The sequence below is a fragment of the Diceros bicornis genome, chromosome 40 (genome assembly GCF_020826845.1).
Source record: "Diceros bicornis minor isolate mBicDic1 chromosome 40, mDicBic1.mat.cur, whole genome shotgun sequence".
Lineage (NCBI taxonomy): Eukaryota > Metazoa > Chordata > Mammalia > Perissodactyla > Rhinocerotidae > Diceros > Diceros bicornis.
The window spans coordinates 17,505,888-17,518,583 of NC_080779.1; the positions used below are offsets into that span (position 1 = coordinate 17,505,888).

Genomic DNA, 12,696 nt, shown 5'->3' on the forward strand with positions numbered 1-12,696 from the left:
AATCTCAGGTCTTTACATTATTCAGGGAAAGAGGAAAGATACCGATTAAGTTTAGATGTAGTTAAGGCCCTTTTATAATAGGTCTTTGACTTTTTAAAAAGTCTATTTTACAGAAAACCTGACAGCTTCCCTTTCTCTTACCTCATCCCTCTCTACTTACCACAAGGCCCTTCTAAAATTAATGAACGACCTGGAGAGAATCAGACCCAGGGATAAACCTGTGCTGGCACTGGGGGCTCCTCAGACTAAAGGCTAGTTCTAGGCCCCTGAGAAGCCCTGCCCGTGTACAAAGAACCGCATTCTCATTCAGAAGACAGTACTAGTAGGAAAGAGACCTACACACAACAGCAGAAGAACCCGTGACAGCTCCCTAGAATAATCAACCTAGTCTCTTATTCTTAAATAAAAGTGGATAACCCAAGGACCACCAGGCATAATAAGGAAAACCAGCAACATGGAAGATAAAATTTAAAACTAACCAAAAGTAAATAAATAAATAATCTGAGCCCAGAGGAACCAAAGACAACTCAGAGAATAGAAGAGAACTTAAAAAACAATCTCCTAACACAGAAGTAGGAGATAATCTGAAAACATGATGCTATGAAAAAAGATCAAGGAACAAGAAAAAACACTGGTAAATTAACAATATGGCTGCTGAAATAAAACATTGCATAGAAAAGTTAAAATAAACAGTCAAGAGAATCTTCCAGGCATAAACAAAAACAAAGAAACATAAACCGTTAAGGGGGAGATGAGCAATCTAAGGAACAGTCCAGGAGATTAAATACCTGACTCAAAGGTGTTTCAGGAAGAAACAGACAAAGAGAAGTAACAAATAATCTTTTAGTAAAAGAAAATCTCCCAGAACTCATGAAAGACAAGAATTTTCAAACTCAAAAGACCCACTGAGTGTTGAGCAGGATAAAAACAATACCTGAATACATCTGAAATTTCAAAACACTAAAGCTGGAGAGAAAAGCCCCAAACAGGTCAATGATAAGGCAATGATCATCAAACTTATCAGCATCACTGAGTGTAAAGAAACCTGACAAGGCTTCAAAGGTTTAAGTAGACATTATTTTTACTCCACATCCAGCCAATTATTAATCAAACATAAGGGCAAAATGATATTTTCAGACATGCAAATGTCAATGTGCATTTTTAAATGACTGTGAGGGGATCATTTTATACACAGAGAAGACTATTTATGGTTACTTGGGTTTAAAAATAATTATTAGTTTATTAAAATAAAATTTAAAAACCTAGATTTCCCTGGGACTTCAAATTCAGCCTATAAATCTTATTCTATTTTTAAATCTAGTAAAGCAAGTGCAATCACCTTCACTTTTTCTTTCATTATTGTTTGATGAATTCAACTTGAACTAAATTCCTTAAACAATCCATCTTACTCATAAATACAGTTAATTAAATTCCCTTCAACACTTTAAAATAAATTTAAATTTTATTTTGCTTTTAACATTTTGAATGCCTGACTTAAGTAAAACTTTCCAAGTGATTCTAATGAATCATTTAAACTAACAGAATGAATCTCTTGTTCTTTTGAATGTTATAAACTCTTTAAATACCCACAACATACAGATTATCTTAATGATGTCCTAAACTTAATACAAAAGCATTAAAAATCTAATTTGATTTAGTTCATCATGTCTATGGAATTTTAAACTCAATTTAATTTTAAACTCTCCCATGGATTAAAAAAAATGTCAAAACAAAAAAAACACTTACCCACCGAGAGAACAGTTTTCCCATTTCAAGAGAGTTAGAGTCACCATCCTGCTAATAGAGATTTCTGACGAGGTCACAGGATCTGGGGCTACATAGGCCAAGGGCCTATTGTAATTCTGCCTAAGCCACAGACATTCCCTCTGAACAGTTTTCATAGTTGCTGTCACAACAGCAAGTCCATAACCTTCAGGTTTAGGTTGGTTTCTCCTAGATCCAGTTAACTATGATGTAATTCTTCCATTTAATTCAAAGGGACCAAAGCCGGAAACTCCACTGAAGACGGCAGTTAAGTTCCTTCCCTTGCTTGACTGAATTCTGCATTTCTGAGCCGTCTTAAAACATTTTTATTGTCTTCCCACTTCAATGTCTTATAGCATAGTAATGTTAGATGTACTAACTAACCACTGTGAACCTTAATTTTCTCATCTGCATTAACAAGTATCTCACGCTTATTGTGAAAATTAATTAAGAAAAAGTTTTTAGAGCATGGACCACACTGCTTGGTACATACATAGTACAAAATAAACGTTAACTTGCCTCTTTTAAACATTTTTGATTCTCTATTTAATTTTATCATTTCAATATTTAGACCCAGTACATACAGATAATTGCAAGAAGTATTTTAATACGTTTTGGGAAATTTCATTCACTGTTACTTTAATATGTATCATTTCCCATTATCATTTTGTCTTTTGGGAAACTGTACTAATAAATAAAAGGAAGGAAATAGTGCCTCAAACAATTTCTAGGCTGTAAATACTGCTCATTGGAATGTAAGTACAATTCCTGGAAAGTTTAAGTAATTTAGTATGCTTTACCTTTGGTAAATATCTCGCCTTTTACTGGCTTCTAGAGCTCCTTTCAATTGACTCTCAGAAAGTAAACTATCAACCTGCAACAAATGGAGACAGTTTAAAATATCATATTGTTAAATGCCATATAACCTTAGGAAATAAAATTTTAATTCTCTTTTCCCAACATTTTATAATGAACACTTTTAAACATATAATGAAGTTGAAAGAATTTTACAGTGAACACCCGTATACCCACCACCTAGATTCTACCTTTAACATTTTACTAGACTTATTTGGTCCATCCATTCATCGATCCATCTGATTTTTTATGTACGTCAAAGTAAACCACAATCATCAGTACACTTTCGCAAAATAACGCACCATGGGTATCACTAACTCGAGTTCAATATTTTGGTGTAAAATTTACATACAATGAAATGCACAAATCTTAAGTATACATTTGCTGAGGTTTGGCAAATGCATATATCGGGGTAACCCAAACCCCTAACAGCATATAGAAAATTACCATTACCCCAGAAAGTATGTACTCTTGTGTAATCGTTTCACACCTCAGGTTTTTGAGATACTTTCATATTGCTGTGTGATTACTAGTTTATTCCTTCTTATTGCTGAGTAGTATTCATTGTAAGAATATACCAGGAATTTGCCTATCCTCATTCTTATATCTTGTTATCTTGACCTGTTTTTTCCAAACACTACATGTAACTTTGCCAATGTACCCACAAAAGAGGCACACACTTCTTTTGGGGGTTCTTTTCTATAGATGATGTGGAGGAAAAAAAGTGAATGAAAAAAAGAGAAATAGAAGTTCCATAGCTTCTTCTCTACTCTTCTATTTTGTATCTATATAACTGTTATTTACAAAATTCGCACACATCTAGTGACAGAGTCAGTCAACACAGGCATGCCCCAGATGGGCTCTTGATTACTTGTCCGATGGACATCGAGTTGGAAATCTGTCCTGTGCCCTCTGTGGGGACAGGGAAGAATTAGCTCACACTATCCAAGAGCCCTTCCCAAACTGTCAAACGGTTCCTGAGCCAATTCTTTTCCAGGCTGAATAATCCTTATAATCATTTGTTTGTTTCATCTTTGTTTTAATAATAACTTTTGTAGTTTACTTCTGAAGCTTTTCCTGGTTCTCCCAATTGCCCAACAAATTTAAAATTAGATACGGCTAGCCAAACCTCAGCAAAAGTCAATGCCTCCTCAAGTTTTACATTTATTTCTACCAGAAGAGTATTTTTGTTGCCCCACCATAATTCCAATAGAATCACTTGAGAAATATTTATCCATCAAATCTTTTGTACTTTTTAAACAAGAGTCCAAAATTGAATAAAATATAAGTGTTCAGTAAATTTCTTGTCTGCCAAAGATTATAAAATAATTTTATTTAGTGGAAACTATACTCGGTAATAGATCAAATGAAAAATAAAAAGTAAAATTAGTAAAGAACAATAAGAATTTCAGAAAATAAATTAACAATTCATTAATTACTAGTTTTTTCTTATTTTTTAAAGTAATATACATTCAGTATACAAAATTTTGAAAAGATCAAAAAGTATGAAAAGAAACACAGAATTACCATTTTGGCATGTTTCCTTCTATCTTTTTTCTATGTATATTATATATAGAAAAAAACTGTATTACTGTAAATACTGTATATTCAACTTTATATTCTTTTTCTAACTTAACATTTTATCACAAATATTTTCCCTAACATTAAAATCTCTTTAACAAAATTTTAATCACAGGATTATTAGCCCATCATAAGTTACTTATCCATTCCCCTATTACTGATCATTTGAGTTGTATCCAGTCTTTTCTACTATAAGTAATACTGTGACGAGCACTTTTATACATCAATCTCTGTCCCAATTTTTTTATTATTACCTACGGTAAATTCCCGAAAATGTAAGTACCCAGCCTAGGAGCATGAACATTTGCTACACCTTGTCAAACTGCTTTCCAGAAATGCTGTGCCTTATACATCGAGGCAGTGCGTGTGAGTACCTGTTTCATTACACCCTCCCCATACTGAGTATTGTGATTTTTTTAAATGTTTGTGATATCTTATTTCCTTTACAATTACTTGATTATCTTTGAGGATAACATTTCTCACGTTTATGAGTTACTGGTATTTTTTCTTTAGTTCATGTCTTTTGCTCATTAGTCATATCTTAATATTTTTCTTACATATTAGGACTATTCCTTGACCCCTACTTCGCTTGAGTTCATGTGAAGCAACAACCGCAGGCGGCTCAAAGGAAAGGGGGCATGGCGAGTGGAGAGATGTTGGGCGCAGAGTTGGTTGGAAACGGTCACCGTTAGAAGTTGAGATTCGAGGTGAGCGGCGTTAAGGGCTTGTTAGTGTTGGAGCTTGAGACGTTAGGGCGGGGAGGCGGGTGGGAAGAGCGCTTAGTCGATGGCCACGATTTTCCGGAGGTACAACCTGCAGCTGGGGGTTGGGTTGGGAGCGTGAGGGGCTGGAATCGGAGTTCGGTGCCGGGATGCTGCGGGGTGTTACAACGCGGGAAGGTAAGTGGGTTGGGGTAGGTTCCCGGGCTTGGGGTGCGCCCCGTTTCTCTGGCGCCCGCCGCCAGAGCCCAGGCCGCCTCGCGGTGCCCAGGTCCCCCGCGGGACAGCCGGACGGTACCTGTTGCTTCAGTTCCTGACTGCGGCGCTGCAGGGCCTGGAGGGGACGGCGCGGCCGCCTCGCCAGCATCTCCGTCGCCAGGGAAACCAAAGCGGCGGCACCGGAAGGTGACGCCATCACGGCGCCGGAAGGTGACGCCATCACGGCGCGCCCGCCGCGCGGTGCCGGGGCCGGGCAGGCGGGACGGTGGAGCTGCGGGGACAGTCCTCTCCGGCGGTGCCACCCGCCACCCCCAGGTGCTGAGCCCTCAGCTCAGGGTGGCTGCGCAGGCCGTCATCTTTAGTTTCCCTGCCGATTCCGAAGGATTGGAGTGAGGGGTGCCGCAGAAGGCCCCGCGGCGGGCGAAACGACACGTCTCAACGCCTCAGTCTCACCACGGCGGTTGTTTTCTGATAGCACTTCTGCTACACTAACCCTGGAATACAGTTTCGGCATCCTAAAACTCTTTCATTAACTGCAAGGATAGCTCTCCTGCGTGACCTTCACGGGATGATGCGTGGTTCTGCTGCGTACTCCTCACGTCAAAAGGCAGTTTTTAATTCTTTGCTGTTGGAGGTCGTGCTGACGTTTCGTTTCGCGCTGCTTCTGCACGCTGTCCTGAATTCCGTGAGGATGGTGATTTTGTCTGTTCTACAGCAAGCCTGTGAGCAAGGAATGATGAGCCCCGTTTTACATCGACTCTCAGGGAGAGCGTAATGACGTTTCCCCAAGTGGGACTGAATCCTTTAAATCCAGTTCCCAAACTCTTTCCACTTCGCCGAATAAGAATGATGATGATCTGAGCTCACTTTGCAGTTGATGAACCTCGCTAATACAAGTGAATGTTCTTCAAGACAACACATATGTTGATTCCACAGGCCCCGCTGCCTTACTGTTCATTTATTTACGTACTTTTTCCTTCAAGGACAATAGAGAGGGACAAACCACGTGTCCACCTCGCTGAATTTTCACACTGAACAGACTCCCCCCACCCCACCCCCAGCCCCCCCCCCCGCCCCATGTAACATAACCCAAATTTGGATACAGAACGTTACCAGCACCCTAGTGGTCTTCCTTTCTCGTAGTCTCTTAGTCCCTACCTACTTCCACCGCCTACACCAAAGGGAAACACTGTCCTAACTTCCAACAGCAAAAATTTGTTTTGCCTCTTTTAAAACTATAGAATGAAATCATGCAGTGAGTATTGGCTTCTCCACTTCTTTCACTCAACAGCACGTCCGTGAGATGCAGCTATATCATTGTGTGTAGTGGTAGTTTGTTCGTTCTCATTGCTTTCTGACATTTCATTGTATGATACACCCTAATACACTCACTCATTCTACTGTTGCTGGGCATAGCATGGGGGTTGTTTCCAGGTCAGGGCTCTTATAAACGGTGCTGCTATTTACACATATACATACTGTGAACATATGTACACAGTGCTGAGCCGCAGGGCATGTTCTATATTCAGCTTTAGTAGATACCGCCTAGTTGTAATTTACACTCTACCAGGAGTGTGTGAGTTTTAGTTCTTCATATCCTTGACAATGCTCGCTATTGTCTGCTTTTTTGTAGCTCGTGTCTTTATTTTGAATTAATTTCTCCATTATGGTTCATGATACTTAAAAGTTCACTTAAATGGCCAGACATAGTATTTCCATTAAAAATGCTTATAAGAACAAATGAGAAAATAATGAGTGCTATAAAATACTTTTAAATGGATTAATAACTCAGACTTCTAAGCAATCTTGTAAGAGGTCAGCAAAAAAGAAAAAAAAGTGCACTGAAGACAATCCACCATTTATGAAATTCTTATGTATTTTAAATTAAATATATGTCCATAAATAAATTAGGAAAAATATTCTATATCTGATTTATAGGCATTTCCAAATTTTAAATGGAAAAATTACAGGGTTATGAATATAGTATAATTCTGTGTTGGTAAAAATAAACTAATAAGCCCCCTAGATATGTGTGTATGTATGAGCAATGAGGAAGAATGCAAAAGTTTATTACTCTCGTTCACCTCAGGTGGAAAGATGACTTTGACTTTATACATTATGGTACCTTATTCAGAGATACAAGCATGTATTCGAGTCCTGGATCAGCATCATCAACATCACCTGGGAGCTTGTTTGACATGCATATTCTCAGGCCCCACCACAAGCCTACAAAATCAGAATCTATGGTTTAATAATACCCCAATGTTTCATGTGCACGTTCAAGTTTGAGAAATACTACTTAGGTATTTAGTATGCAATAAGGGATGAGATTACTCGGCTAACTGCCTCCTTTTTCGTTAATTTACATTTCTTTTGACTTCTTGCAATGCTCAGCATAGTCACCTTGATGCTAGTCATTGCTTCTGTTGTCGTCCCTTGAGGCCATTATGAAAATCAAAGTAACTAAAACAAGAAAGCTTTGCAGTGAGGTAGCCCAAAGACACCAAAGCAAACCATGGCCACTGTTTCTCTTGAGATCAAGCTACTTCATAAAACTTATGATTTCCTTCCATCAGTGTTAACATGAATATCAATTTTGTATTGCGTCCTCACGGGAGACACTGAAAAAGAATTTAAAGGCTTCCAAGAGATTCATAATGTAGAACTAGTAGAACAAGGTGGTTAGAAACCAACCAACAGGAGATTGATTATAGCAAAGAGGATAGAGACATTTTGCCATTTCAGGGTCTTCAAGAAAACAATCTACTTCAAATAAAAGTGACAAATATTGGGCCAGCCTGGCGGCGTAGTGGTTAAGTTCATGTGCTCTGCTTCAGCGGCCCCGGGTTCGCAGGTTCGGATCCCGGGCGCGGACCTATGCACTGCTCACCATGCTGTGGCGGCGTCCCACATATAATGTAGAGGAAGATGGGCACGGATGTTAGCCCAGGGCCAATCTTCCTCAGCAAAAAGAGGAGGATTGGCAACAGATGTTAGCGCAGGGCTAGTCTACTTCACACACACACACACACACACAAAAAGTGACAAATATTTATGAGCACCTGTTGCAAAGCACTGGTTGGACCTGTGGGACAAGATGTTTAAGGTGCTGGCCTCAAGGAGCTTATGAGCTAGGGTATCAGACTAGAAACGTGAAGTTGCACTAACTACAAAAGATTGTCACGGAAGTATCACCTCGTGTACAGAATTCCCTGCCAATGGAACTGTAGACAATTGGACACATTGCATTTGAGTTCTAGAGTAAAATCATTCAAAGAAAATGTCCACTACACAGTTGAAAGTGTGAAGCTGGAATTAAAGGATCAGGTGGGATACTAAGATCTTGGAGGGGGCCTGCTTGGATGTGATAGTTGAGCCTAGAGAATGGCTGGGGTAGCCAAACGAAAGGACAGAGCAGAGGACCAAGGATTGAAGTTTGAGGAACTTGGAAAAGGCACGAAGAGTAGAAGTTTGGAAACTCGGGAAAGTTTTGTATTATTAGGGAAGTGAGGGAAGGAGAGTTTCAAGGGAGAAATTGGTATTACCAAATACTCTGGAGGTGAAAAGTAAGGATTCAGAAATAGCTAATAGCTATCAATGGCTCTGGAGGGTGCAAAGCGCAGACTGCAGCAGGTTAACAGGCAAAACATTTGGGAAGAAAGTGACAGTGGACCACTTTTTCTAATTAACAAATGATGGGGTCAACTAAAGGGATTTTTTTAAGTCAAGATCTGCACATGTTTGCAAATAGAGGGAAAGCAGAGAGTATAGATGCTAGAAAGAGATGGTTTACTAGAGAACAAAGAAAGTCCTGGGGGGAGATGCAGAATTCAGCTGAGGCCAGAGAGGAGTCACCCTTGGAAGGGTCTGGTGCATCTTCTCTTCTGAGAAAGGAAAGCTAATGAGACACAGCCTCAAAACCAGTGGTTTCAACCTTGGCTAAGCATCACAATCACCTGGGGAGCTTTAAAAATCCTAATGCCCAGGAACACCCCAAACTACATAAATCAAAACCTCTGGGAAATGGCATGCAAGGATTTGTATTTTTAAAGCTCCCTAGATGATTATAATATGCAGCCCTGTTGAAAACCATTGCTCTTGACTAACTATTGAGAGGAAGAGGAGACATGAAGGAATTCCCGCCTAATGGCCTTGATCTCCTCATATGGTTGAGAGCAGTCTTCTCTGAATAAAAGATGTCAACTGGGAGTTCAAGGAACACGGAGAAACACTGCTGAGAAACCAGAAGGGTGCAGTTACAATTAGAATGCACTTGTGGTAGCCAAGGGAGAAAGGGGAAGGGTCTTTCTCTGCTAAGTTTGGAGGCCCAAAAAGAGAGCAAAAGCAGCGGTGAAAGGTAAACGTATAAGCGAGAATGGAGTCTAAGCCAACCAGGGAGCCCAGCAAGAGTGATGAGCTGAATTGGGAGGATGGGACAAGCAGGGGTCTCAGAGCAGGCGGTTCCATAAGTGCAGACAGGGAGATGTGGAGAACGTGAGCTGTCCTCAGAGGAAGGTTTACCAGCTGAAACCAAAGAGGCCAAGTACAATGTGACGATGAGGTCCAAGCCTGGGACAAGGTCCACGAGACAGCTGAAGCAACGTGGAATGCAGCAGGAAGCCTGAGGAGCCCAGTGTGGAGGAGAAAGAGAAGCAGGGTAGGGAAGTAAAAATGGGCCACTAGAGGTAGCTCCTGTGATTAAACGGTGACAAATGGCAGGGAGGAGTGTGAGACATGTATTTCAACAAGTCAACAGGGTGTCATTTCCAGGGTACATGACTGGCATAACCCGTGTCCCAACCTCCTCATTGCCAATTTTGGCTAACATGGAAAAAGTAACATCTCCATGTGAGGCACTATTTTCAGGGAAAAAAACCAAACACATTTAAGCAGGGCCAGGGGTAGAGGGCTAGAGGAGAAACGGCGACCAAGGCAATGTCAAGGGGAACTGCCACCACAGAGCTGGGGATACACAGACAGTGTAAAGGCAGTAAGCAGAAGAAGGGAAGATTGAGTGGCATGGGGGGGCTGAAAACCACATAAGGACCTAGACAGGATGGGGGCGGGGGGGTGTGAACAGCACATGCCTAGAGGGGCAGGGATGACAGAACACTAAGGTGAGACAGGAGGAAGATGAGTGTGTCAGGGCTCGCACATAAGTAATGGGAACGGAATCAGCGTTGGAAAGGCCAGGTCCACCAGGAATATGGCACATAAATACGCCCAAACAGGCAGAACTGGTCATAACCCAGAGGCTTAACCAGACACATACCAACAGCATGGGGACACCATGGGCCTTAAGAAACCCACTTTGTCTCAAGCAGCCTCAACTCTTTGAGCCTCCATGAGGAATGGTGACTAGGATACTTCAGCAAACTGCAGCCCAGACGGGATGGAGGTCTAAGAGCCAATATTTCAGTCCTAGAGTACTTCATTCACAGAATGAAAATAAAGTTGGAAGTAATAAAGCATTTTGGTCTCAGTAAAATGGAAGAAAAAAAAAAACAACAGCTTTCTGTGGAACAACTTATCTGAATTTTCTTACGTTAATATAGAGCTGCTATTAAATTGGCTAAGACACAAAATTACTCTTTATAGGAATGAGGGTAGTGTTTTAGAAAACATCTTTTGCAAATCAAAAATAACCAGGGACTTGGTCCCTCACTCTTGAATTTTAAATATAGTTTGGATTTATCACTAAGCTTTATTCAAGCGAGTTTCTCCTTTGCATGTCCATTCCATAATGACAAATGAAGTTTCTGCCAATAAAAACTTATACTCTGTACTTGGAGTTACGTTGTGTCTCCTGGAAGTGTAAAGATCCTATATACATCAGTTATTACCTCAGTTATTTTTATACAGCCTCTTGCTTTCCTGAACAGGCGCAGTAAAAGAGCTGACCAAAAGGACTCATAATGGTCCCTAGGCCAACTCTGCTTTGCTGTTGTACCAAGAAACTAGCATAGGTTCCTTAAGAAACAAGACATCTGCTGGAAAGCACTAATATATCAGTTTTGAGAATCGAGATCTCTTGATGCAGTAACCTATATGGCAGGCAAGATACTCCTTTTCCTTTTAATAAAAGGTTCAAAGATGTTTAAAATTTTTTTATTTTAAAAATAAAATTGATTCATAAAGTGCAAGGAAAAACATTTCTGTCCAGTGGTCTATATGCATCTTCGACAACCTGTTGGAAAAAGAAAAGAGAAAAAAAAATTTAGAAATACATAATGGTTAATTTCAAATCATTCTCTTCTATAATACTCTATTATAATTTCAAATTATTCTATTCACAGTTAAACCATGAACTATAAGGTCTGGTGTTAACAGACAAGAACACTGAGACCCTGAAAATTTGCACAGCTCTGATTAAAAAAAGCCAGGACTAGATACAAGGTTCCTGACTTCCAGGCCCCTGCTCTTTCCACTTTAGCAGCCTGCCAGTAACCTAAGAATTCAGATTGAAGATTCCAAAACGTGAACGGAACGATGTACTACGGTGCTACCAAAGATACTACTGAAAAGAACGATAAGGGGGAGAAAAGGGTGTCAGGAACACCTCCAGGGTCCATTCTTTCTTGTTCCCTTTCGGTCTTTCCAGTATTTTCCGTTTTGAAGTTTAATGGTGTCAAGGTGCAGCAACACTACACGTGGTAAGACATTCCCATTAAACACACGCAGTGATCTAAAAATACGACACCCAAGTGTTAGTTATTAGGGAAAACACAACCTCCTCCTCCCTCCGGTGTCTGCGGGCGCAAGTCACCTCCCGCGAGCCATCCAGCGACCCCCTGCCCCAAGACACGCGCCCGGCTCCGCGTCTCTCCGTAGCGCGCCCCTGTAGGTACTGCTCACCGACACTCCGGGAGGAGCCGGGCTCGGCAGGCGGAGGGAGGCAGGCGGGCCCGGCGCGGCGCCGGCCGAGACCCCGCGTGGGCGAGGCGAGGGGGCCGGGCCCGAGGGCGCGGGGCGTCAGGTCAGGTCCAGCTTCTTCTGCGTCACCGCCAGCTTGTCCTGCAGCCTCCGCTTCCTCCAGTCCAGATAGCGCCTCCGCAGCCGGTTGGCCTGCCAGCCCACGAGCACTCCGGAGGCGAAGGCCAACAGCACGGACAGCTGCAGTGTCCTCTCGGAGACGTCCGCCATCGCGGCCCCCAGCGTGCAGCGCGGCCTACCGCGCGTCGGCGGGGTCAAACGGCGCAGCGCGTTCACAGAGGAGGCCCAGAGGGCGGTGCGTGCTGGCGCGCACGGTGGGTCAGCCTGCAACTTGCAGATGCGTGGGACTCGCTCTCTTTTTTTTTTTTTTTTGTGAGGAAGATCAGCCCTGAGCTAACATCCATGCCAATCCTCCTCTTTTTGCTGAGGAAGACCGGCTCTGAGCTAACATCTGTTGCCAATCCTCCTCCTTTTTTTTCCCCAAAGCCCCAGTAGATAGTTGTATGTCACAGCTGCACATCCTTCTAGTTGCTGCATGTGGGACGCGGCCTCAGCATGGCCCGGGAAGCGGTGTGTCGTGCGTGCCTGGATCCAAACCTGGGCCGCCAGTAGCAGAGCACGCGCA

General features: G+C 41.9%; 2 protein-coding genes across 4 annotated transcripts in view; both read right to left on the reverse strand.

Annotated features, from left to right (window-relative positions):
- NPHP1 (nephrocystin 1) overlaps window positions 1–5,293 on the reverse strand; it is a 62,523-nt gene extending 57,230 nt beyond the window's left edge. For all 3 annotated transcript variants that reach the window (XM_058534580.1, XM_058534579.1, XM_058534581.1), the window contains exons 1-2: window positions 5,218–5,293; window positions 2,565–2,638 (exon numbers count right to left, since the gene is read on the reverse strand). In XM_058534580.1, the coding sequence (XP_058390563.1) occupies window positions 2,565–2,638; window positions 5,218–5,286 (143 nt within the window). In that variant the 5' untranslated portion in view covers window positions 5,287–5,293. The remainder of the gene's footprint in view (window positions 1–2,564; window positions 2,639–5,217) is intronic.
- A 5,937-nt stretch (window positions 5,294–11,230) lies between these two features.
- On the reverse strand, window positions 11,231–12,303 carry MTLN (mitoregulin). Its single transcript, XM_058534583.1, has 2 exons — window positions 11,994–12,303; window positions 11,231–11,325 (listed from the first exon to the last, which is right to left on the reverse strand). The coding sequence occupies exon 1, from the start codon at window positions 12,279–12,281 to the stop codon at window positions 12,111–12,113; it is 171 nt and encodes a 56-aa protein (XP_058390566.1). The 5' UTR covers window positions 12,282–12,303; the 3' UTR covers window positions 11,231–11,325; window positions 11,994–12,110.
- Between the last annotated feature and the right edge of the window lie 393 nt (window positions 12,304–12,696).

Coding starts and splice junctions, on each gene's coding strand:
- MTLN (XM_058534583.1), bottom strand. CDS start 12,281: ATGGCGGACGTCTCCGAGAGGACACTGCAGCTGTCCGTGCTGTTGGCC.